The 26307-nt window shown below is 36.8% G+C and overlaps 1 protein-coding gene across 15 annotated transcripts in view; it reads right to left on the bottom strand.

Moving 5' to 3' along the window:
* Nucleotides 1-26307, bottom strand: part of SUGCT (succinyl-CoA:glutarate-CoA transferase) — a 1028943-nt gene that overhangs the window by 637396 nt on the left and 365240 nt on the right. For all 15 annotated transcript variants that reach the window (XR_006655097.3, XR_011651317.1, XM_045193162.2 and 12 more), the window contains one exon: nucleotides 4304-4375. Coding sequence is in view for 13 of the 15 variants with exons in the window: in XM_045193162.2 (XP_045049097.1) it covers nucleotides 4304-4375 (72 nt within the window). In the remaining 2 variants the exon portion in view is untranslated. The remainder of the gene's footprint in view (nucleotides 1-4303; nucleotides 4376-26307) is intronic.

Here is a 26307-nt window from a genome sequence, read left to right as displayed (position 1 = left end):
TGTCTGTGATGCTTATTGTAGCATTTTTGTAATGACTGTTTTAGTTTTTGGAAGTTAATTCCAACATCTGTGTCATCTTGGTATTTGCATTTATTGATTGCCTTTTCTCATTCAAGTTCTGGTTTTTCATATTTTGAAAGACTAAGTAATTTTGAATGGTGTCCTGGACATTTTGAATATTACATTATAAACCTCTGGGTCTTATTTAATTCTACAGAAAATTTCTGTAGCTATTGCTTTTAGCAAGCAGTTGACCTGATTAGGTACAGGCTTCCAGTTCCTAAAAACCTTCTTTGTGTTTTGGTTCTAGAGTTAGTTCAGTTTTCAAAGCCCTTGTAGTACTATTCAAACCTGTCCCACATGTGCCCCTACTTAATGGTCAAGTTGCAGTGTGGGCAGTAGTCTGTTTGTTAACTGAGTTCTCAACAGATTTGGTGTATTGTTTAGGATCAGATCAGTGTATACACAGCTCAATAGTGAGTGCAAGACTTCACAAATAACTTCAAAGAGTGTTTTCCAGAGCTTTTCCCTCTCTGCTATCTCTTTTCAGTTCCCTGAAGCTTCTCTGCAGTTACCTCACTCCAAAGCATACTTTCATGGCAGAGGCCAAGTGAGAGAACAGAGAACAAGTATTCACCCCTCTCTTTGGGACCACAGCTCCATGATAAAGAGGAAAGGTACCCTTCTTTGGAGTTTTGGCTCCTGCTTATCTGCTGCTGCCACTATTGGAATGCTTGGGAGTTGGGGTATCAGAAAAAGGAAAGTAGAAAAAAATGAAGGATTTCCACACTTTCTCTGAGAGTAGAGCTCATTTTCATGTGCCTCAAGCCCAAAGTGGAAGGCAGTTCCTGCAGCTCAACTCTGTCCCTGGTGCTCACTTCCAGGTTTCAGGTTCCACTGTATCCACGTTCACACTAGAAGGAAAAACTGGTAAGCTTTAGAGGTGCTTCAAGTTTTGGAGTTTTTCCCCAACTCTGTTACTACTTACTTTTAGAGTCCTCTTACAGATGCTCTGTGTATTCTCTCCAGGTTTTACTAATATGTTCCATGGAAAAGGTAATAAGCGTGCTTACTCTATCTCACCCAGAACCAGAATTTCCACACCTAATTTTTATAAAGGCCATTTTTAAGAGCACACTGTGAGCCATAGCTGTACTGAGTTTTTCAGTCATCTACCCTATTACAAAACCCCAAAATTATATATTAGTATCGTTATGTATTATACTATAGTCTTTATTTTATCATGAGGATACAGATACTTAGCAAAGATTATGTAACCAGTGAGAAGTCATCTGACTAGTTTCGAGGCAAAAAAATGCCTTGGAATTGTTATAATGTCCACAGACAACCTGCTCCAAAATCAACTATAATGTTTATTAAAATTGAAGTTTCCTCTGTCCTATCTGAGACATACTAAGTCAAAATCTTTGGAAATGGAGCTCAAGATTTTCCATCCATGCTGAAGTTGAGAACTAATGAATATTTCCTTCAATAGAAAAATAAAAACCTTCAGTCTAAATGACTTTTAAAAGGCTGTCAATATACTTGAAATAGAAATATCCATTAGTGTTGGTATTAGCTTAAAATAACTTACATATGCTCACATACCCTATTCTTCTGTATCATGTTAAGAACAATAAAATAAGATTTGTTATAAACCAAGGTTCACTTTATATGCAGGAAGATGTTCTCAGCCCCAATCATTGAACTCAATGTTCTTGTCCTCACTCTAATCCCTAACAATAAGAGCTCCTTAATACGAACCTCCCCAAGAAGTACTAGTTAACCAGTATATCAAATTCTATTTGAGGAAGATATTAGGCCTAAGTGAATTCTACTCATTTATGGCAGACAGCATTGGTACATTTCTCTCCAGGAGGTAAAGTCACCTTATTTTTCATGGTGGATCTTAATTAGCAAAAGAACTATTTTGATGGGCTCAATATCAAAAACCAGGACCTCACCTTGTATAAAGCCAGTTTGAATGATAAGCCTGTCACTATGAGACAAATATGAATAAAAAATATTGAAAAGAAACTCAATCCCTACATATGTGAGGGGGAGAATCTTGCATCAAAATAAGGATGCAGGTCATTTTTCTTAGGTGGAAAGGTTTTTAGGACAAATTTACATGTAAGGGTATAATTATGAAGTTTGAAAAAGCCAATCAGATTGCAATGCTTGCTCAAGATCCCTCATAAATAATATAAATAACATTAAAATCCTATACATATAAATTTTTTCTTTTGAATAGCTCAGATTTTATAGATATTGCTTTAATGGTTCATAATAGGAATTAATCATTCCTCACTCACACATGGGAAAAACAGATTGTTGAGAGCTAGGAAAGAGGGCTAGACAATTATAAGCATTGCTAAGCAGAAAACCTCTTGAAGGTCACTAGAATGGATAAGGAAGAGAAACTCCTCCAGAGCTCAGAGCTATGCAGAGATAACAGCAACTCCCGCTTTTGTAACTTGCTTGCTTGCTTCTCACGGTATAAAAGAGCTAGCCTGTGAGCGTTCGGCGCGGCTCTCATCTGCAGCTCTTCAGAGCACTGTGTCTCCGGGACACATCGAGAGTCCGCCCCTGCGCAGGTTAAAAGAGTTGGCCATTAAAGTAACATCTCTGTAAACGTCCTGAAAGTCTCCGAACATCTGTTTCTTGAGTCAGTGGGTGCAACACAGATCAAGTATGCCAATCTCCAAAGCCTTCAGATAGTCTCTTTTTAAACAATGGGTCATAACACACTACAACAATAACTCATATTTTAGTACTAAAACTTATGGCAAATATTCTGCTTTGAAATAAAAATACTTTTCAAAAATGTTCTTATGGATACTTATGAGGAAGTTCATAAGTTTCAAATTAATCATCAGTAATGAATCAAAAATAAAAAGAATTCAGTAAAGTTATTTTCAAGAATGAAGAATATGTCCACCAGTAAATTTCTCTTCCCTCATCCCCCACCTTTCTGGAGAGAAAAAACTCCAAAACATATGGCCCAGGAAGAAAATCTGTACTCATTTATAGAAATGAACTGGCTTTTACATCTCTGGAGCTAGAGTACACAAATGACTTCATAAGCAACAGCTTCCGTATGTTTCATATTTTTAACATTGACCGTTCACAATAAAAGATTCTTTGATCCTAGATCAAATGTTTGAATCAATTTTCTCTACACTTACTCAGAGTCACCATTATAAAGGCTCCCTTCTTTACCACCTCAGATGTTCCAGCCATTCCTGCAATTGAACTATCTCCATTTTTCACCTTCTCTGTGGTACTTCCCATCCCTTTGCTGTGGTTTTCAGCTCTGCTCATTAACCTCTCATACAAAACAGGCATGGTAATAAATAATTTTTGTACATAATTAGTTAACTGGAATAAATAAGGTTCCTATAAGGAACTCACAGGCATCTTTAACAAACTGAAAGTTCATGGTAGTATGGTTAATACAAAAAAATGAACCTCTCCCAATCAGAAAACATCCTCAGTAGGTGAGGCCTTTGCTTACAAAGACAATATTTTTAGAAATCTGGATAATATTTCTGGCATTAGGCCTTAAATAAAAACAAAAGACCAATAGCATCTAGATAAATGCAAAAACATCGAAATTTTTTAAATGCCTAAGCAATCCTAAAAAAAATTAGAGTAGCAACATAAAATTAATTTAAATGATTGTAAGTCTTTGCTGAGGAGCAATATTTTAAAAATATAACCTTATTTGCTAAAATCTTAAAACATAAATTTTGCAGAAATGTACCCATTAAACAAAGCTAACTTTTAAATAATTTTGTAAATGTCTAGTGATAACTACAATCAATATGACAGTAGATTATATTTGGTCCTAATTAGATCTCATGTTGTGGAAGGAAAGAAGGAAAGGAAGGAAGAAAGGAGGGAGGAGAGAGGAAGGGGCAGAGGGAGGAGGGGCCAAGGGAGAGAGGGAGGGAAAGACAAAAAAACTGATGTTAAAAATCCCCTTAATTTAATTTTGTTTGTTTCCTTTCTGTTAGGACTGGTAGACAGCTCAAATTTTAGAATAACTTAAGTTACTATAAGTTTTCATTTCAAAATACAGCCATATACCTAAAAAATAATAATAATACAATAGAGTGCTGATTCTGACCCTGTACTTGGAATTTGTAAATATGAAAATGGCATACACTTGTCTAACACAGGGGGTCTTGAGTTGGTTATATACCTAGCAGCATTGTTCTAGGCAAAATTTAACCTTCCTGGCTTTTTACTAATGAATTGTTGCATATATCATCCATTCATCCTGATGATTATAAATTACCTTGCACATAGTGGCAAACTGTTGGTTATTTCCTGCTCCAACTACAAGATATCCATCTTTGGTTTTAAAAGCCTAAAATAAAAAATGCATGCATTAGTATATAATTTTATATATTGAGAATACCACAGAAGTCAGTTTTAATCACTAAAACTTGTATAAAGAAAGCTTATTATAAAGCAATGTTAAGTCACTATCAACTAATTAGTAAATTTTTCACTTATACTTACATAGTTGCTTTCATTTGGGATTTTCAGGCTCTTCCACTGTTATTACATTGGGAGCAGGGAGAAATAATTTATAAAAATAAAATACTGGAATTTTATTACAACTCATAACGTGAAATTTTCTATTCATTACAATTTGGATTTATGTTGTATTTTCACAAAGTTTTTTGTTTTGTTTCCATTTATTCTTGTAGGGAAAAGCAAGAAGGTACATTGTTTTTTACAAAGTGTAAGAATAGAGGGGAAGAAAAGGAAAGCAGGAAGAAAGGGAAAAAGGAAGGAAAGTGGATGGATGAGTGAACTTGTGAAGATACATTTTATCTTTATAATCCTCAGATGTAAACTTCTGGGCAATTTTCATTCTTTAGTAAGTAAAAATTGACATATCTGGATCCTGGACTTCTTGTGACTTAGGTACCTAAAAATGTCTGCCCCTTTTTAAAGACATATTCATTTGGACAGCAACACCTATAAATAATTAACATTCCCATGTCCCATAGTCTCAACACCTCTGGAGAACTTCTCAGGAATCCCTTCTACAGTTTGGAGGAACCAAACTTTACCAGAGAATAAGTAGCATAGATGATAGGTGGAAAATAGACAGGGGGAGGGTAAGAATAGTGTAGGAAATGTAGAAGCCAAAGAACTTATAAGTATGACCCATGGACATGAACTATAGAGGGGGATGTGGGAGGGAGGGAGTGGGCAAGATGGAGTGGAGTGAGGGGGGGGGAATGGGACAACTGCAATAGCATAATCAATAAATATATTAATTCAAAAAATTAAAAAAATAAAACATTAAAAAAGAAAAAAAGAAAGACTTGTTCCCACTTAACCTTAAATAAATAAGTTCCTTTAGTTTCCTTCTTTTCTATGTAAAAATTGCTCTGTATTTTTGCCTACTTTTTCTTCACTTACTCCTGCATCTGAGAAACATGACCTCTATCTTTCTTATCAGGGCCTACTCCTATGCTAATGACCTTGCTATTACCTTAACATCTTCCAGAACCCTGCTCAAACATCTTGAATCTCTTTACTTCCACTAGATCCTTGTCTTTTGCCTACTTACAGGTTCCTGCCTACACTAAAAACATTAGCAGCAACAAAACAAAATTCCCATCAATCCTGAAACCCCTTTCAGGCAATCTTGATATTTTCTTCCTTACCTACATGTCTAAATGATATAAAATTACCACTTGCTTATACTTCTTTACCAACCACCTCGCCCCTCTTATTATTTAGTACTGTTTATTCTCCTGTTCTTCAGGAACCTGTCATCTCTAGGCTTTGAGTTAATCTCCAATCTCTCTAACCTGTTATGTGGGACTATCTTCTCCTCAGCCTTCAGCATTCCTTAAATATCTAGTACTTGGTCTTTTAGTTCACTTGCTTCTTTTTTTCTTTTATAATTTTTTTTTGTTATTCTTAATGGTAGCCACTAACCACATGTGCCTATTGAATTTAAATAAACTAAAATTAGTTACAAAAATTACATATTGTGATTTCATTTACATGAAAGTCCAAAATAGTCATATCTGTGGAGACAGAAAGATTAGTGGCTGCCTCGGGCTAAGGAAGTTGTGGAAATTTGGGGAACTACTGATAACTAATAGTGGGTTTCTTATCAAAGTAATGAAAGTATTAAAATTGATTTCATAATGGCAGCACAATTATGTGAATATATTAAAAATCATTGAATTCTATACCTTAAATGGGTAAAATGTATGGTATGTGAATTATTTCTCAATAAAACTGTTAATAAAAATTAAATTAACAGTTCAACTCCACAAACACACTAGCTACATGTCAAGCATTCAATAGCCACATCTGGCCAGTGGCTGCCACATTACATAGTACAGATGGGAAACATTTCCAACATCACTGAAAGTTGTGTGCAGTACTGGTAAACTGGAGCTGGTAGACTGTATTTTTTCTTTTATTCTTCCTACTAGAACTAACATGATATCTGAAAAATGGTAGGCAATTAAAAATGGTTATAAATTGTTAATGAATCAATCAAATGAGTGCTTCCATGTAATAGAAATTTGGTTAAAATGGATCTCAAGGAAAAACACAATAACAGAGGTTGTTTTAAATTCTAATTACATTTTTGCTTGACTTGGTAATGAATTCTACTAAAAAGATACCACATGTACTATTTTAAACATTTATTTTCCCTTGCCCACAGAACAAAAGCAAAGTTAATGTTATACATAAGACATTAGTGTTTATCAAACTACTAAAATGGAATCTGAAATAGAGCTGTGAGTGAGAAGACAAAGGATTTTGAGCAGAGATGTCTCAAGAAACCATTGATAAGTATGAAAATACACAGGTTGTTTGCTCTCTCTTTTTGCAGGGGAATAGTACATTGGGGAGTGTATAAGTGATATGAAGCAACAATGTGTATTGCCAGGTATAAGAAAATTTTGAGACAATCTTGAAAAAGAAGAACAATTTGGAGTACTCATATTTCCAGATTACTCCAGACAACTTACTATAAAATGCAGTGATCAAAATAGTGGGGTACTGTCACAAGGATGGACATATAACTCAATGGAATAGAATTGAGAATTTATAAACAGACTCAGATCTGTGTTGTTAATGCATTTTCAACAAGAATGCTAAGATAATTCAATTGGGGAATAATAGTATTTTAAATAAATAGTATATAAATAAAAAAAGAATAAAGAAAAGCTTTCAAAATTTTGGATTAGTGACATGTTCAACAAGTTTACATTTGGGGGGTTGTTCATTTCCTTTTACTTAATAAAGAAATGCCTGTTTCTTCCTTAAGCTTGAAGCATACCATAAAATACATCTTTACAAAAATATTATCTTTAAAAACATAAGCAGAGATAACTAGTTAATGATTACAGGAAAGTGAAGACTGAAGAGCAGCTAAGCTACCAGAATACAATTAGGCTAAAGATCACCCACTAGACTTATAGGAATGATAGTTAGGTCATGAGTATTTTAAATACTTATTTGTTCCCAGTTTTGTTGCTGAAGTATTTATTTAATAAGTGTATTTTCAAATAACAATTCTCTAAAAAGACTACATTTGTGCTTTACACTGCAATGTTTCTGTCCCGCAAACTTCTTATGTTGGAATCCTAACCCCAATGGGATGGTGTTATGAGCAAGAACACAGCCATCTATGAATGAGGAAGTAGGTCCTCAACCAGACACCAAATCTGCTAGTGCCTTGATCTTGAACTTCCTAACCTTGACAATTGTAAGTAATAAATGTTAATTGTTTAAGCCACCCAGTCTGTGGTATTCTGTTATAGCAACCTGAATGGACAAAGAAATTAGTACTGAGAAGAGGGATGCTGCTGTAAAAAATACCAAAAAATGTGGAAGCATCTTTAGAACTGGGTAATGGGTAAAGAATGGAAGAGTTTTAAGGTACATGATAGAAAAGAAATCTACATTGCCAGGAACAAACTATTAAGGCAAATTCTGCTGACAGCTCAGAAAGGAAAGAGGAGTGCTGTAAAGAGAGCCTTAGTCTTCTTAAAGAACACCTAAGTCATCCTGGACAGAATGTTGGTAGAAATACAGACAGTAAAGATCATTTTGATGAGGTCTCAGGTAGAAGTGAGGAATATGTAATTGAAAACTGAAGGAAAAGTTATCCTTTTCATAAAGTGGCAAAAAAAACCTTGGCTGAATTGTGTTCATGTCCTAGTATTCTGTGGAAGGTAGAACTTGCAAGCAATGAAACTGGGTATTTAGCTGAAGGCTTTCTAAGCAACATATTGAAGGTAAAAAATGGTTCTTCCTGACCACTTACAGTACAATGTGAAAAAATAAAAATAACTCAAAGATAAAATTATTGAGCAGAAAGAAAACCGAAACAAAAGATTTGGAAAATTCCCATCCTATCTATGTTGTAAAAAATGAGAATGTGTGCTCAGAAGAAAACATCAAGGGTATGGCCAAGTGATCATTTAATAAGAGGATACTCTTTAGCAGGTGAATGAATAAACTGTGATAAATCCAGACAATGGAATATTATTCAGCACTAAAAAATGAACAATCAAGCCATAAAAAGACATGGAGGAACCTTAAGTGAATATTACTAAGTGAAGCAAACCAATCTGAAAAAGCTATCTGTTGTATGATCCCAACCATCTGACACTCTGGAAAAATAGAGCACAGAGGATTTTTAGGGCAGTGAAAATACTCAGTGTTATACCATAATGATGGATACATGTCATTAAATATTTGTCCAAACTGATGCAATGTACACCAATAGTGAACCCTAAGTTAAACTATGGACTCCAGATGATTAATATGTGTCAATGTAGGTTCATCAACTGTAACAAATATACCACTCCAGACTAAGGGGGTTATATTAGAAATGTTGATAATGGGGAAGACTTTACATATGTAGAGGGAGGGGATAAATAGGAAATATCTGAATCTTTTGTTCAATTTTTCTCTGAAGCTAAAACTTCTCCAAAAATCATTTAAAAAAGAAAAATAGGAAGCATCCTTATGGAAATGCTAATTTTCTGTATCCCGACTATATCGATGTCAATATCCAGATTGTGCTATTATACTCTAGTTTTGCAAGATGTGTCCATTGGAGTAAAGTGGATAAAGGGTACACACACTCTGTCTCTATTATTTCTTAAAATACATGTGAATCTACAATTAGCTCAATTTTTTAAGTTTAATTTTTAAAAAAGTTGTTGGTACATAATATTAGGGCCCTGACAACAGAGATGGAAGAAAATAGAGTTAAGAATATTTAGGTATTAAAATACACTGAAGTTGGCAATGACTGGAATATGATGGTAGAGAGTTGAAGGCTAAAGGGGAGGAAGGTGTCATAGATATAGTATTTAGGTTTCTGAGGAATTTTTGAAATATTCCAGAGGAAATTTCAAATGATTAGGAGTTGGGAACCAGATGAAAGTAAGAACTACAGATAAAACCTGGGAGTCATTTGCTTGTAACATATTACTAAAACCATCACATAGATGAGATCATTTAGAAAGGGAGTTCATGCTGCAGAGTAGGAAAACAAGGGAGCCAAGGAGGGGTCTGAAGGTCACCCCATTTGAAGACCAGGCAGAAGAGTTAGTCAGAGAGTACCATGGGAACTAAAGAATACTCACAGCACATGTTGCCCTCACGTCACAATGTAGGTGGAATGCAGTTTGAAGTGGATGAAGGACTAAGTAACAGTTAAGGAAATGGTGAAAGTACATGCAAACACTGTTTGAGAAGTGAGGCTGTAAAGGGCAAAAAGGAGCAAGGGACTGAGAACACAGGTTGAGCACAACGCAGACACAGGTCTCCATGTAAGTTTAGTGGTGTAAAGCTGAGGAAGTTCCCATCACATGCTTCTACTTTCTGATGAAGGAAGGAGTGAGGCTATCAACTGAGAGTGGGGCTGGGAAATATGAGACAAGAAGACTGAAAAGAGTAGAGAAATTCTAATGTATCATTGAAGACAGAGGGAGAGCAGAGTAACCAGATAAACAACTGGATGCCAAAGTGTTGAGAGCCCAATTGAGTCACTTTCACCCATTGTCTCTCAGTTACATAGAATAAATATTTACATTCACTAGGTTTAGGGTTTTATCAGATGGATATGACCAAAAAAACACAAATTTAGAAAAATTAGAAAATTATGCAAAATATTATACAGCAATGAGCCATGGACTGTCTGAATATGGAACAAGATAGTTAAGATAGGAGAAGGTTCTGAGTTGGGCCAAGGGAAAGGTGTCAGTGCATAAGAAATCCTGTGAAGTAAAAAAAAAAATAGTCATAAGAGTAACTGAACATGCAAGGTGGGAAAACAGGAGATTATGGATAATCAGAATGAAAAATGCCTCATTCAATGATTAATGAAGTGAAACAATGTCAATTAGAGGTGAGAGCCACAGTAGCAGATGCATAGAATAGTTGTTAATAAAAGGTAGGGACTCAATAAATATCATTATTATTAAATAACTACTAATATACTAGGTTCTACATAAAAACAATTACCTAGTGTATTCTAAGACTTTAGAGTCTGGTGCTTGGGCCCTCATCCACTCTGCAAATCACTCCTCTTATCACTTTTCCCCCTTGGTTGCCTCACTCTCTATACCATGCAAGAAAAGTAACAATAGGCCATGCACAACACACCCATCTAGCAAGCTCTCCATCACAGAGAAAACTTAAATCAAAGGGATCAAATTGGCCCTGGCTGGGTGGCTCAGTAGGTTGGAGCATTGCCCTGTGCACCAAGAGGTCGTGGGTTCAATCCCTGGTCAGGACATGTGCAGGAGACAACCAATCTATGTTTCTCATATCAGTGTTTCTCTCTCCAACCACCCTCCCACCCCCAGCCCCTTACTGGGTCTCTCTAAAATTAGTAAACATATCCCCAGGGTGAGGACTTTCTTAAAAAGCATCAAATTGAGCTGCAAACACTCATTACTGGTCTGTCAAGCCTCAGGAAGAATAAAATAATTGCCTCTAGGCAAAATGACAGGGAAAGGGCAACAAGGGCAAATATCTATAGTTTTAAAAGAGTAAAGCCAACATTAAGCCTTTCCACAGAGGAGACCAGATTTTATTATTCCTGAAGGGGAAAAATGCTTCTTTCTGTGAGTTTATGCTTATTCAAGGGTGACAAGTTTCACTGCTAGGGAGACCACAGAGAAATTACATAATTTTATTCATATTCTAGTCATGATAAACCTGCTTACTTTGGAAAGAAGTGTTTTCAAGGCAGAAAATCATTGATTGGTCAAGGGATTAGATGCCCTAAGGAAATGGTACAGGTTAGCACATTGGAGGCCATGTCAAAACAAGAGAGCATGGGGTGTTCAGACTTTAGTTCTTCTGGTTAGAAAAGTTTCAGATGTAAAGTGTGACCACACCTGAAGGACTGAGGGGTGAAGATGTAAAATACAGGAGTAGAGAATATTGAGCAGATGTGAAGACAAGAAATAAGAGGGTAATCTGGAATTCCTATTGTTCCTGGAAGTTTTTATTGCTTCCTGGATACTCTGTTTTCTGAGCTTCTCAGCATGCTAACCTGGTTTGATCATGTCCTAATTATTGAACTGACTAAATATAAAACCCCAGGACAACCTATAGAAGTTCTGCATCAACTGAATATATCAGCTGATCTAATGGGAAAAAAGGAAAACTGGAACTGCCTGTGTTACCCTCATAAGTTACCATACTGATTTATCCATATTTTTCTCTTTTCTAAATAAAGTGAATACAATTGATAGTGTGTCTGCTTGAAAAACAAGAACATAAACTTCAAGCCTTCCTGGAGATACTTAATTTTTAAAAAGATTTTCTTCCACAAAAGGTAACCATTGCTAAATGACTTTATCATCCACTGGAAAAAGACATTCCATGAAGTTTAACTCACTGCCATGAGACTGTTGTCTGGAATGTCAAGCAGCTACTGACTTTGGGTTTGTGCTAGCACACTGTGACAAATATAGAGCACTATTTCCTGCCACTAACAGTTCAGTTCACCTTAGAGTGTTAGAGCTGGCTGAGTCAAAAGGCAATGAGGCACATACTACTTAAAACTCAAGAACAGTGTCATATATGGAATGAAATTGTATAGCAAGTGATCAATGACCCCAGAATCCCTAATTTCACATACTACCTATTTAACTTTGAACATTTTCATAGGGAATAAGGCATTTTGGGGATGCATTTATAAATACTGCCCCTTGTCTTGAATTTTAGAATAGACTTGAAAACAATATTATGTACTGATTTCTAGTCATCCCAGACACAGGCCAAAATTTTCCAATTCCATAAAAAGTTTGAAGGCTCAAAGATTTCCTAAGGTTCTTTAAAATCAATTAAAGAACTCACTTCAAATCAACATATCTAGGGTTTTCTAACACTCCATTACTGATACCGGGTATGAAGGCAATAGCAAGACAGAAAATGGAAACAGTCAAATTTTTTATATATTTCACTTTTATGTGGACTCTAATGAACACAATAAACTAAGGAACAAAATAGTAACAGAAGCTTAGATACATGAAACAAACTGACAGCTTTTGGGAGGATGGGGGTAGATTGGATGAAAGATGGTGAAGGAATCAACTAAAGAACATTCATGCAGAACCCATGGACATGGTTAACAATATGGTGAAGGACTTAGGGAGGGGAGAGAGTGGGGCTGGGTGGAGGTAGGGGCAGAGAGAAAATGGAGAAACTGTAATAGCATAAGAAATAAAAATAAAGTAATTAATTTAAAAATTGTCTCTATATAACAATATAATATTATTATATAGAGACAATTTCATATATATTATTTTTATCAATTACAGTTTACATTAAATATTATTTTGCATTAATTTCAGGCGTTACACAATCATACACTTTACAAAGTGTTTCCCTGATATTTTCAGTACCCATCTGTCACCACATATCATTATTACACTATTATTGACTATATTCCTATGTTGTACTTTAAATCACTGTGACTATTTTGTCAATAGCAATTAGTATTCTTAATCTCTTCAATTTTTTCACCCATTCATCCAAACCCCCTCCCCTCTAGCAAACGTCACTCTGTTCTCTGTATCTATGAGTCTGGTTCTGTTTTGTTTGTTCATTTAAACTGTTCTTTAGAGTCCACATACAAGTGAAATCATATGAAACTTGTCTTTCTCTGACTGATTTATTTCACTTAGCATAATATCCTCTAGGTCTCTGCTGTGGCAAATGGTAAGATTTCACTCTTTTTTATGACCACGTAATATCTCATTATATATTATGTACCACCACTTTTTTATCCACTCGTCTATTGATGAACACATGGGTTGCTTCAATAGCATGACTATTATAAATAAGGCTGCAATAAACAAAGGGGTGCACATATGCTTTTGAATTAGTGACTTGGGTTTCATCAGCTCAATATCTAGAACTGGAATCACGGGGTCAAAAAGAAGTTCCATTTTTAATTTTTTGACAAACTTCCATACTATTTTCCACAGTGGCTTCAACAATCTGCCTTCCTAGCAACAGTGTATGAGGGTTCCCTTTTCCTCCACATCTTTGCCAACACTTGTTATTTATTAATGATAGCCATTTAGACCTATGTGAGGTCACATCTCATTGTGGTTTTAATTTCTATTTTTCTGATGATTAGTGAGGTTGAGCATATTTTCATATGTCTGTTAGCCATCTGTAGGTACTCTTTGAAGAAGTGTCTGTTCAGGTCCTTTGCCCATTTTCTAATTGAGTTGTTTGTCTTTTTGGTGTTGAGTTTTGTAAGTTCTTTATAATTCTGGATATTAACACCTTATCAGTGTGTGGGTGAATATGTTCTCCCATTCTGTAGGTTGTCTTTTTATTTTGTTGATATTTTCCTTTGCTGTGCAAAACTTTTTATTTTGTAGTCCCATTTGTTTACTATTTATTTTGTCCCCTTGCCTGAGCAGATATAAAGAAAAAAAAAGGATTGCTAAGAGAAATGTCTGATATTTTATTGCTTATTTTTTGTTCTAGTGTTTTTATAGTTTCAAGTCTCACATTTAAATCTTTAATCCATTTTGAGTTTATACTGTATATGTTCTGAAAAAGAAATTTGGTTTAATGTTTTTTAATGTATCTGTCCAATTTTCCCAACACCATTGATAGAATAAACTGTCTTTATCTGACTGTATGTTTTTCCTCCTTTGTCATAAATTAATTGACCATATAGGTATGGGTTTACTTCTAGGCTCTCTATATTGTTCCATTGATCTACATGTCTGTTTTTATGCCAGTACCATACTGTTTTGATTACTATGGCCTTGTAGTATAGTTTGATATCAGGTAGCATGTTTCCTCCAACTTTGTTTTTCTTTTTCAATATTGTCACTATTTCAGGTCTGTTGTATTCCATATAAATTTTTGTATTATTTGTACTACTTTTGTGCAATGTACTATTAGAAATTTGATAAAAATTGTTGGTAAAATGGACATTTTTTAAAATGGTTATTCTTTTTTAAGATTTTATTTATTTATTTTTAAAGAAGGGGGAAGGGAGGGAGAAAGTGAGGGAGAGAAATATCAATGTGTGGTTGCCTCTCACGTGCTCCCAAACAGGGATCTGGCCTGCAATATGCCCTGACTGGGAATCAAACCAGCAACCCTTTGGTTTGTAGGCCAGCACCCAGTCCATTAACCCACACCATCAGGGCAGAATGGACATTTTAACGATGTTAATTCTTCCTATCCATGACAATTACATTTGCTTAATTTTATTTGTACACTCATCAACTTCTTTCTTAAGTGTCTTACAATTTTCTGAGCATAGGTCTTTTATCTACTTGCTTAAATTTATTCCTAGGCACAATTTTATGAAATTGAAAATTAGATTGTTTTCTTAGATTTATTTCATGATTGGTCATTATTGGTTTATAAAAATTCAACCAATTCCTAGATATTTATTTTGTATTCTGCTACTTTCCTAAATTTATTTTCAGTTCTGATAGTTTTTTTGGTGGAATCCTTAGGGTTCTCTATATGCAGTATTATGTCATCTGCAAATAATGACAATTTACTTTTTCCTTTCCAATTTGGATGACTTTTATTTCTTCTTCTTGTCTGATTGCTGTGGCTAGGACTTCCAATCTAAGTTAAAGAAGAGTGGTTAAAGTGTACACCCTTTCCTTGTTCCTGATCTTAAGGGAAACATATTTTGTTTTTCCCCATTGAGTATGATTTTGGCTGTGAGTTTGTCATTGTTGGTCTTTATTATATTCAAGTATATTCCTTCTATTACCACATTGCTGAGAGTTTAAATCATAAATAGGTGCTGGATTTTGTCAAATGCTTTTCTGCATCTATTGTTATGATCATATTATTTTTTAACCCTTCATTTTGTTTATATGCTATATCATATTAAATTATTTGTAGATATTGCACCAACCTTGTATCCCAAGAATAAATACCACTTGATCATGGTATATGTATTGCTGAATTCAGTTTGATAATATTTTATTAAGGATGTTTTGTGTATGTTTATCAGGGATGTTGGCCTATAACTTTCTTTGTTTGTAGTGTCTTTAGATGCTTTTTAAATTAGAATGATGGGACTCAGCACCAGGGTCCCAGCAATTGGTCTCTCAGCTCTCTCCTCCATGCTTCCATCCCATCTCTCCTCAAGCATCTCTAGTCCACTCTGCCCCAACTTTGCCAGGGATTTATGTCTGTGGCTGTCTCCTTTAGTTATTAATTTAGTTTCTCTGCACTCTGCAGTCAGGCTTAAGCAACAGAGAGCCAGGGCAGAGTCTCTCTTGGGGACTGGGCTGTTGGTTTCCCTCAAGATGCTGCTGCTTGGAAGGGAGTGGTCTGCCTGAGCATTGGCTGCTGGAGTTTTGGGGCTGACTCAGCACCAGTTTCCCTGTGTCTACTCTCTCTGCACTCTCCCCAAAGCTTCCACCCGCCCCCCCAAAAAATAATAAATAAATAAATTAGAATATGCTGGCATCATAAAATGAGCTTTGGAAGACTTCCCTCTTGTTAAATTTCTTAGAATAGTTTGAGAATAGGTGTTAGTTCTTTTTGAATGTTTGGTAAATTCACCTGTGAAACCATCCACTCTAGAATTTTGTTTATTGGGAAGTTTTTAAATCACTACATTGATTTTGTTAGTTGTAACCAGTTTGTTCAGATTTTCTGTTTCTTCTTGATTCAATTTTGGGAGATTATATATTTCTAGAAATATGTTAGAATATATTGCTCAATTATTTTCTAATAATCTTTTGTATTTCTCTGGTGTCAGTTGTTATTTATCATCTTTGTTCTTAGTTTTATTTATTTGGGTTGCTCTCCTTTTTTTTGATGAGTCTGGTTAAAGATGTATCAATCTTGTTTATCTTTTCAAAAAGACAGATCTTAGTTTCACTGTTCTTGTATATTGTGTTTTTAGACTCTATTTCATTTATTTCTGCTCTGATCTTTATTATGTCCTTGTACTCACTTTGAGATGTGTTTGTTTTTCTTTTTCTAGATACTTACACAGTAAGGTTAGGTTGTTTATTTGAGATTTTTCTTGTTTCTTGAGGTAGGCATGCAATGCTCTGAATTTCCATCTTAAGACTGCTTTTGCTGTGTCCTCATAGGTTTTGGATTGTTGAGTTCCTATTTTCATTTGTTCCAATGTATCTTTTGATTTCTTTATTGATCTCATTGTTAAACCATCCATTATTTAGTAACATGTTATTAACCTCCATGTGTTTGTGTGTTTTTCAGGGGTTTTTTTTCTTGCAATTGGTTTCTAGTTTTATACAATTGTAGTCAGAGAAGATGCTTGATATGATTTCAATCTTCTTAAAGTGACTCAATCTTCTTACTGAGACTTGTTTTGTAGCTTCAAATGGGGTCTATCCTAGAAAATGTTCCTTATGAACTTGAAAAGACTGTATATTCTGCTTTCAGGTGAAATGCTCTGAAGATATCAATCAAATCCATTTGATTTAGTGTGTAATCTAAGGCCACTTATTCCTGTTTATTTTCTGTCTGGAAGATCTATCCATTAATGTCAATGTGATGTTAAAATGCCTTACTATGACTGTACTGTTATGGATTTCACCCTTTATGTCCATCAAGACTTTGTAACATATGTAGGTGCTCCTATGCTGGGTGCATAATTGTTTAAAAGGAGTATATCCTCTTGTTAGATTGATTCTTTTATTAGTACGCAGTGTCCTTCTTTGTCTTTTATATGGTGTTTGTTTTAAAGTCCAAGTTGTCTAATGTAACTATTGCTACCCCAGCTTTTTTTCATTTCCATTAGCATGAACTATATTTTTCCATCCCTTTACTTTTAGTCAGTGTATATCTTTTCATTCTGAGGTGGGTCTTTTGTAGACAGCATATATATGGGTCTTATTTTCTTATCCACTCAACTACCCTGTGTCTTTTGATGGAAGGATTTAAACCATTTATTGAATACATTAATGTGGTTATTGATAGGTATGTATTTATTGCCATTTTATCTTTTATAGCTATGTTCCTCTTCTTGTTTTTTCTTTTCTACTTCCTAAAAAAGTACCTATAATATTTCTTGTAACATTGGATGAACTCCTTTAGCTCTTTTTTTTCTTGAAAGCTCTTTATTTCCCCTTCATTTTTAAGTATTAACCTTGCTGCAGAGAGCAGTTGTAGTTATAGGTCCTTGCTTTTCATCACTTTGAATATTACTTACTAATCCCTTCTGGCCTGATGTTTCTGTTTAAAAACCAATTGACAGTCTTATGGGAGTTCCCTTGTAGATAACTGTTTTTCATTTGCTGCTTTTAAGATTCTTTATCTTTAACCTTTGCAATTTTAATTATAAAATGTTGTGTTGTGGGCTGCTTTAGTTTCATACTGTTTGGGACTTTGTACTTCCTGGACTTATGTGTCTTTTTTCCTTCCCCTAGTTAGGGCAGTCTTCAGTAGATTCTCAAGTAGATTCTTCAATTCCTTGCTCTCTCTCTACTTCTTCTGGTATCCCTAAGATGCAGATGTTTTTCCATTTCATGTTATCCCAGAGATCCCTTAGCTTATCCTCATTTTTGAAAATTCTTTTTTTCCCCACTGGGTTGATTGGGTGTTTTCTACTACCTTTTCTTTCAGATCATTGTTTTGATCCTCTGCTTTATCTAACTTACTATTTATTCCTTCTACTGTATTATTCACTTCAGATAATTATATTCTTCATATATGACACATTCTTTTTGTTGGTTTCTATGTCCCCCTTTGTGCTTACAATCCCCTTGTTTAAGTGCTTGCTGAGTTCATCTATTCTTCCCCTAAGTTCCTTGAGCATCCTTATAACCATTGTTTTGAACTCTGTATCTGGTACATTGCTGTCTCCCTTTCACTTAGTTCTTTTTCTGGTTATTTTTTCCTGTTCTTTCATTTGGGAAATGTTTCTTTGTCTTCTGTATTTGTTTCTGTGTATTAGGTAGATTCCCCTAGTCTTGGTATTGTGGCCTTATGTAGTATGTGTCCTGTGGGGCTCAGTAGCACAATCTTGTTTATCACTGGAACAAGGTGCTCCAGAAATACCCCTCATGTTCATTATATGAGCCCTCCTGCTTAGATAAGTCTTTACTGCAGTTTGTTCCTCAGTGAGTGGTGTCAACTCGTAGGCTGTCTGGCTGTGAGGATCAACCCTGACCACAAAGTATGAACTACTGTGCAGGTCCTGATCACATGAAGCAGAATTTGCCTCAGCAGATCTAGTGCCTACAGAGATCTCCCTTTGGATGTGCTGATTGTGCAGCTAATTGGTTCCTGCTCTGATATGGTTAGAGCAGGTGTGTTGGTTCTAAGGCCACTTGAGAGGGACTCCAGTGCAGATCAATTTCAGACACTGCCTGTGACTGGCCCTGGGGTATCTGCTTGGATCTACAAAGCTACTCACAGTTTATGTTTGCCTCTACTGGGCCTGGATGTGCAAGGAGAGGCATGCAAAAGAAAAATGGCCCGTGGCCTAGAGCTACACAACTTAGTTAGTCCCTTACTCTAGCCAGACCTGCTCAACAGCCCTAGCTCTGTGGGGCAGAGCTGTCAGGAGTGAGATATGTGGAGCTAGTAGATCTCCCATGCAGGTGGGGTATGATACCAGTCAGGTTCATGGGAAGAGGAGGAGAAACAGCCCTACCCCAGAGCAGCACAACTCAGTGTCTTACATCCTGAGTGTGCCTAGACCTCTACATCAGGGACCCAGCAAGCTTACTCCTCCGCAGGGCTTGAGCTCCACAGGACAGGGTGAATGGGAGTTGGGAAGGTGGGATTGTGGTATTCTCCCAGGCCGACAGCATCTGGAAGGGAATACCCTACTCAAAAAAAATGACCACTACAAGATGTGTGCAAGAGGGACTCAGCACAGGGACCCTGGAAGCTGTCCCTTCACCCTTTTACAGAGCCACACAACCCAGTCTCTCTGCACATTACTTTAATCTGCTTTGTGCTGCTCTCCCTCTGGTGGAGCCCAGGATGAGTGGCTGCAAATAAGATTCTGCATGCTGGATCTATAATAGGGTGCCTAGGATTAAAGCAGACTCCCATGTTTCCCTGGAGGTCAGAATCCCGCTGATTGTCACAGCCATATGATATGCGGGCTCCTCTTCCTAGTTCCAGTGCTTTAGACTGGGAGTTCAGAATGAACTTGAGACCCCATGCTCCTTAGTGAAGACCTTTACAGCTGAGCTATGGCCCTGGGTTCCAAATGATTGCTTCTGGATGTGGGGCCAGTCATTTTCACATCTATGCCCTTCCTACCAGTCTCCATGTGGCTTCGTCTGTAAATGCATGGTTATAAGACTTCTGTTCAGCTAGTGTTCAGCTGGTTACTCAGCTATATTCTAGTTGTATTCCTATTTGATCCTGGGAGGAGGTGAGTGTATCTTCCACTTACTCTGCTGCCATTTGGATAATGGATATAATTTTTCTTATTGAAGGTCTTTGTGAGGAAAGAATGAAATTATTCAAGAAAGCAGTCACTGTGCATCTTGGACATAATATAAAATAGCAAATGGAGTAATTTTTCCTAGAAAGTTTGGTCCAGAAGCTGATTTTGATGATCCTGAATTGATTGTATTATTTTTAAAAATCTTAAACCAGATTATTTGGGATAGGCTGCCAAAAGCACCTACTATCTAATGGAAATAACAAAAAAAAATCTGGTTGAAAGTCCACATTGAGGGGACCCAAGATGGCTGAGGAGTAGCTGGGAGCTCCGTCCACTTGCTCCAGACCCGGACCAGTCTTGCAGCCTAACCACAGAGTATTCAACTCAAATATCCAGCGGAGAGTGAGTGAGATCCTAAGTGACAGAGCATGTACATGGATGAGACTGCAAGGAGTGTGCAGGAGCGGGTGAGAGCCTGCCCACCTGCAGAGCACCCAGGACCAGTCAGCCCGAGCTCTCCAAGTGGCAAGTGCTACCACTGCAACTCAAACCAGCACTTTTGGTGTCACTGAGCCAGGGCGGCTGTAGATCAGTACAGGAGCCATGAGCCCCAATGGCAGAGAGAGACGTCCAGAGAGTTGCTGGCTCCAGAAACAGTGCAGTGGGAGCAGGAACACCCAAGGCCAAAAATCTCTGGAGGGGGCAGGGAAAACACACCATCAACACCATGTGTTATAGTATAGCTGCAGGACTCCACTCAACACCTTCTGGGAAAGATCCAGAGGGAAGCTGTACCTAAAACTGTCAGAGGTTCTGACAGACAGTGGACAGCCCTGACAGTGAGAGATTTTGCAATTTGTGTGGAGAGGGGATGTGAGTAGAATAGACCATCCCCCAGGGTTTGGTAATGCAGTATGGGGGCCACACAGAAACTCTTTTAAAAGGGGAACAGAGGCAAGACCTGAGGTTTGGCAGGGACCCAGAGCTTGCATGTGAGTGCACACGGGTGCAATGGCATGCTAAAAGAGAATTCAGAGGGATAGAGTCAAACTGAAGTGTCTGTGGGTCCCACCCAGTATGGCCTGTGTAAAGGGTGCTATTCAGAGTAGAGAATTCAGGCCATAACCTCCTGCAAGAGCAGCAAGCTGGGGTCTGGAAGGTCAAAAGCTGAATGCCTGAGATTTGCGTCATTCAGTCAGATCCCCTCCCAGACAGGTGAGTCTGACCCCACCTGCAGGGTTACACGCTGCACACATCAGTGAGACCAGGTTCAGGAGCATCCTGCTGGGCACATTTCCATAGGGAAAAGAAGAAAAAGCTCTGACACAGCCCTTAACCAGACACTACAAGTTACATTGATCCTCAGGTCTTGGTCCACTAAACCCAGTAGAGCAGAAGAGAACAGAGACATGCATAGCAAAGGTGATTTAGAGCCTCAACAGCCTCAGGGTCCAGATAGAGCAGCTGCCTGAGCAAAGTAGGAAAGAACTGCCCCTTTTATAGATAGGCTTCTTACAGGAAAGAGCAAATTAACAAAAGCCATACATTATTGGGAAGAATCTGGGACAAACCAAGCTGTGTGGTGAGGGGATGGTGAAACACTACCACCATCTTCCCTGAAGACTGCTTAATGTCCCCCAGGGATGACCCAGGGTTCCCACCCACCAGATCCCACCTGAGGCCCCCTATGGAGGCAGGTGAAGAAGGTACTAGCAGCCCTCTAAGGTAATTAAAGGAACCACTCATAGGCCCAGGGCTGATGGAAACACAGCAGGGCAGAACAGGTGGTCCAGACAAGTCTGAAGGAGACTGCCACAGACTGGATTGCTTACAGCCTCAACCAGGATGCCTAGGGCCAGACTGGGAAACCATCTGACAATACCAGGGGCAGATCCACAAAGAGAAGACAGTAGTAAACAGTGGATTCTACTGGGACGTATTCTATTGAAATCTTCCTCATGATTTGCGTTATTTTTCTCTCCTGCATAGCTTGTTAACAATAACTTCTTTTCCATTAAGTTTGTGTCTAGTAGGTCACCAGCATTTATACTACAGTTTATTTCAAATCTCATATTTTGCTCCTCCCTTCTCTTATTCCATTTTACCTATTTCCCTCCAGTTCTTATTTTTGTTTTAAATTTCATTTTCTCTCTTGCTACAACTTGTTTCTACTCTGCACTCTTATTATCTCTCCCCACTTCAGCCTCTCAAAACCATTTTTCTTCTCATCTCACATTATTTTTCCCTTTCTTATAATACCATTATTCTATCTCCACCTTTATCAGCCTTTGCTTGTCGGTTCTCAGTACAGTGGTTGCTGTTGCATTTCTTCAGTTTTATTTCTAGATCTTCACTATTTTTGTACTTTAAACCTTAATTTTTACCATTCCCCTTTCCTACTTCATTTTGCCTTTCTCCTGCCCTATCTTTTTGTCATTTTAAATTTCAAATTTTCCCTGTGTTAACCTGGTTTTCATTCCTAACTCATAGTATTCCTTCTCCCTCCACTCTTTCAAAATCTCCTCTCTTAACTCTAGATATCTCTTAAGATTTCCTTTCTTTCTTTTTTCCCTCCTATTCCCATCTCATCTAGACTGACCATTGCTTATCTGTTGCTGATATTGCTGTGGTGGATCTTTTTCTCCAATTTGGTTCCTATTTTTTTCTTTTGCTATATTTTTTAAAAAATTTTGTTTAAGCCTAACACTATAGGCTTCCCTTCTCATATACCATTTTAACTTCTTCTCTCCCTTTTTTATGTACATTATAAATTTTATTTTTTTCTTTCTTCACCTTGCTCCCATTCCCTACTCTTATTATTTCTCCTCCATCTACCCTGTCAAAATCATTTTGCTTTCCCTAGTTATCTCATATTCATTTTTATTTTCTTTTAATAGTCTTAATATCTTTCCACCTTTATTAATATTTGAGTATTTTTATGGTGCAGGTTTTATTTCCTGGGTCGTTTTGTTTTGTTCTGGCAGCACCTGTACAACAGCATACAAGGAATGGTGGGCTGTGTGACTCTCTGTCAGTCAGTCAGAGTAAGGACCCACCAAAGACACACAACAACCAAAACCAAATTACAAAAAGAGAGTTCATATAAATGGCATAAAGGACATTCCAATAGCATCCACCTAAAGAGATCAGGGAAACTGCACCCCTGAGTCCCACATTTCACAACACTGAGTCCCACAGGTCTCCTACCACAGAAGTACAACACACAAAGCAGGGAATCAAAGCAGATCAATGTAATACACAGAAACAGAGTTATCTAAAATGGGGAGACAAAGAAACAATCCCCAATGGAAAAAAAGGAGGAATCCTCAGAATGAAACAGAGTCAAGCAATCTATCAGACATAGGATAAAAAATAATGGTTATAAGGATGCTCAAGGAACTCAATGAGAACTACAAGGGATTATATGGGAGCTACAAGGAACTTAGTGGGAACTACATCAGCATGAAAAAGGACATATAAGCTATGAATAAGAGCCAGGAAGCAATGAAGAATATGTCTGAAATGAAGAATACACTAGAAGGAATTAAAAGCAGGCTAGATGAAGTAGAGGATCGAATCAGTAAGCTGGAAGACACGGTAGAAAAAAAGCACCCAGTCAGAGCAACAAAATGAAAAAACTCAAAAAGAAGGAAGATAGTTTAAGGGAGCTGCCAGACAACATGAAACAAGAATATTCACATCATAAGGATACCAGTAAAAGAAGAAAAGGAGCTTTTCTGTCATTACTTTTAAAAAAGTAATGACATAAAACATCCCTAACTTGGTGAGGGAAAATGCCACGCAAGTCCAGGAAGCACAGATAAACCCAAATAGGCCCACTCCATGACATATGGTAATTAAAATGGCAAAGACAAAGAGAGACTCTTACATGCAGCAAGGGAGAAACAGCCACATACAAGGGAGCTCTGATAAGACTGGCAGCTGATTTCTCAATAGAAACACTACAAGCCACAAGGGAATGGCAAAAAATAGTCCAAGTAATGAAGAAAAAGGCCTGCAACCAAGATTAATCTACCCAACAAGGCTATCATTTAAAATGGAAGGCAAAACAAGGAGATTCACAGACCAAAAAAAAAATGCTAAAAGTGTACACCTTCACCAAACTAGCATTAAAAAAAAAAGGTGCTATAGGAAATGCTTTCCACTGCTGGGATTATATCCTAAGAATCCTGAAACACAAATTCCAAAGAACCTATGCACCCTATATTCATAACAGTGTTATTTACAATAGCCAAGTGCTGGAAGCAACCTAAGCGCCCATCAGTAAATGAGTGGATCAAAAACTATCATACATTTACACAATGTAATAACATGCAGCAGAAAGAAAGAAGGAAATCCTACCCTTCACAACAGCATAGATGGAAATGGAGAACATTATGCTAAGTGAAATAAGCCAGGCAATGAAAGACAAATACCACATGATCTCACCTATCAGTGGAACCTAATGAACAAAACAAACAAGCAAGCAAAATATAACTAGAAACACTGAATTAAAGAACAAACTGATGGTATCCAGAGGGGAGGGGGAGAGGTATAATGGGGGAAACTAGGGGAAGGTCCATCAAGGATCATATATAAAGGACACATGGACAAAGCCAAAGGGGGTAGGTTCGTGGGTGGAAAGCATGGATAGGTGGGGCGGGGGTTCAAGGTGGAGTGAAAATGAAGACAAGTGCACTTGAACAACAATTTAAAAAAAAAAGAAGATGAAGAAAAACATTGAGAGAGAGGATAAATGAAATTGAGTCAGACATAGAAAGTATAGTTATACCACACATGAGTATAAAGGAAAATTGCAATGAATAAATACCTATGACAAGTAACCTTAAATGTAAATGGATTACATGCTCCAATCAGAAGACATGGGTAACTGAATGGATAAGAAAACAAGACCCATATTTATGCTATCTGTAAGAGATCTGCCTTAGAACAAAATATCAACACAGGCTGAAAGTGAAAGGATGAAATAAATTATTCCAAGCCAACGTGCAGGAAAAAAAAAAAAAAAGCTGGGGTAGAACTACTTATATCAAACCAAAGAGACTTCAAAACAAATGCCATAAAAAGAGATGAAGAAGGTCACTATATAATACTTAAGGGAGTAATTCAACAAGAGGCTATAACCCTTGTTAACATATATGCATCCAACATAGAAGCACCTAAATATATGAAAAATCCTGGAGGACTTCAAGAAAAAAAAAGAGATTGACAGCAATAAAGTCATTGTAGTCGATTTTAATACCCCACTGTCAACAATGGATATGTCTTCCAAACAAAGAATCAACAAGGATATTGTGGTATTGAACAACACTCTAGATCAAATAGACTTAATTAATATTTACAAAACATGTCACCCCATTCATTATTTAACTTCTAGTACTATGCTGAATAGAGTGGTGAAAGCAGACACCCTCATCTTGTTCCTAATCTTAAGGGAAAGCTTTTAGTTTTTGCCCATTGAATATGATGTTGGCATTACATTTCTCATAGTACCAAAAACTCTATTCATCATAGTACTGAAAGCTCTAGCCACAGCAATCAGACAAGAAAAATGAATAAAAGGTATCCAAATTGGAAAGAATGAAGTAAAACTGTCATTATTCATGGAGATACCTTGAAACAAATGAAAATGAAAACACAAGAAGCCCAAATTTGTGGTACGCAGGGAAAGCAAACCCAAGAGTAAATTCATAACATTACAGGCCTATCTCAAAAAACAACAAAAATGCTCAAATACACAATCTAACCACACACTTAAAGGAACTTGAAAAAGAACAACCAAAGCCCAGAGTGAGAAGGAAGGAAATAATAAAATCAGAGCAGAAATAAACTAAATAGTGTCTAAAAAAGATACAAAAGATCAATGAAACCAAGAGCTGGTTCTTTGAAAAGATCAACAAGATTGAGAAATCTTTAATCCAATTCATCTAGGAAAAGAAAAAAGAAATTACTCAAATAAATAAAATTAAGAGAGAAAGAGGTGAAATAACAACTGGCATCAAAGAAATACCAATGATGTAAGAATATATTATGGATAACTATATGCCAACCAATTGAAAAACCTGGATAAAATGGATAAATTCCAAAAATCATACAATCTACCAAACTAAATCAGGAGGAATCAGAGAATCTGAATAGACAGATTATACCTAGTAAAATTGAAGCCAAAATCAAAAAACTTCCAACAATTAGAAGCCCTGGACCAGATGGCTTCACATGTGTATTTTACCAAAAACTCTGAGAACTAACAACTCTATTTCTCAAATTATTTCATAAAATTCATGAGGAGGGAAGACTCCCAGGCTCATTTAACAATGCCAGCATTATCCTAATTCCAAAACCAGGTAAAGAAACAAAGAAAGAACATT

This window comes from Desmodus rotundus, chromosome 6, assembly GCF_022682495.2.
Source record: "Desmodus rotundus isolate HL8 chromosome 6, HLdesRot8A.1, whole genome shotgun sequence".
NCBI lineage: Eukaryota > Metazoa > Chordata > Mammalia > Chiroptera > Phyllostomidae > Desmodus > Desmodus rotundus.
The sequence above is the reverse complement of the archived record's forward strand: the minus strand, read 5'-3'. Positions and strand labels throughout refer to the sequence as shown.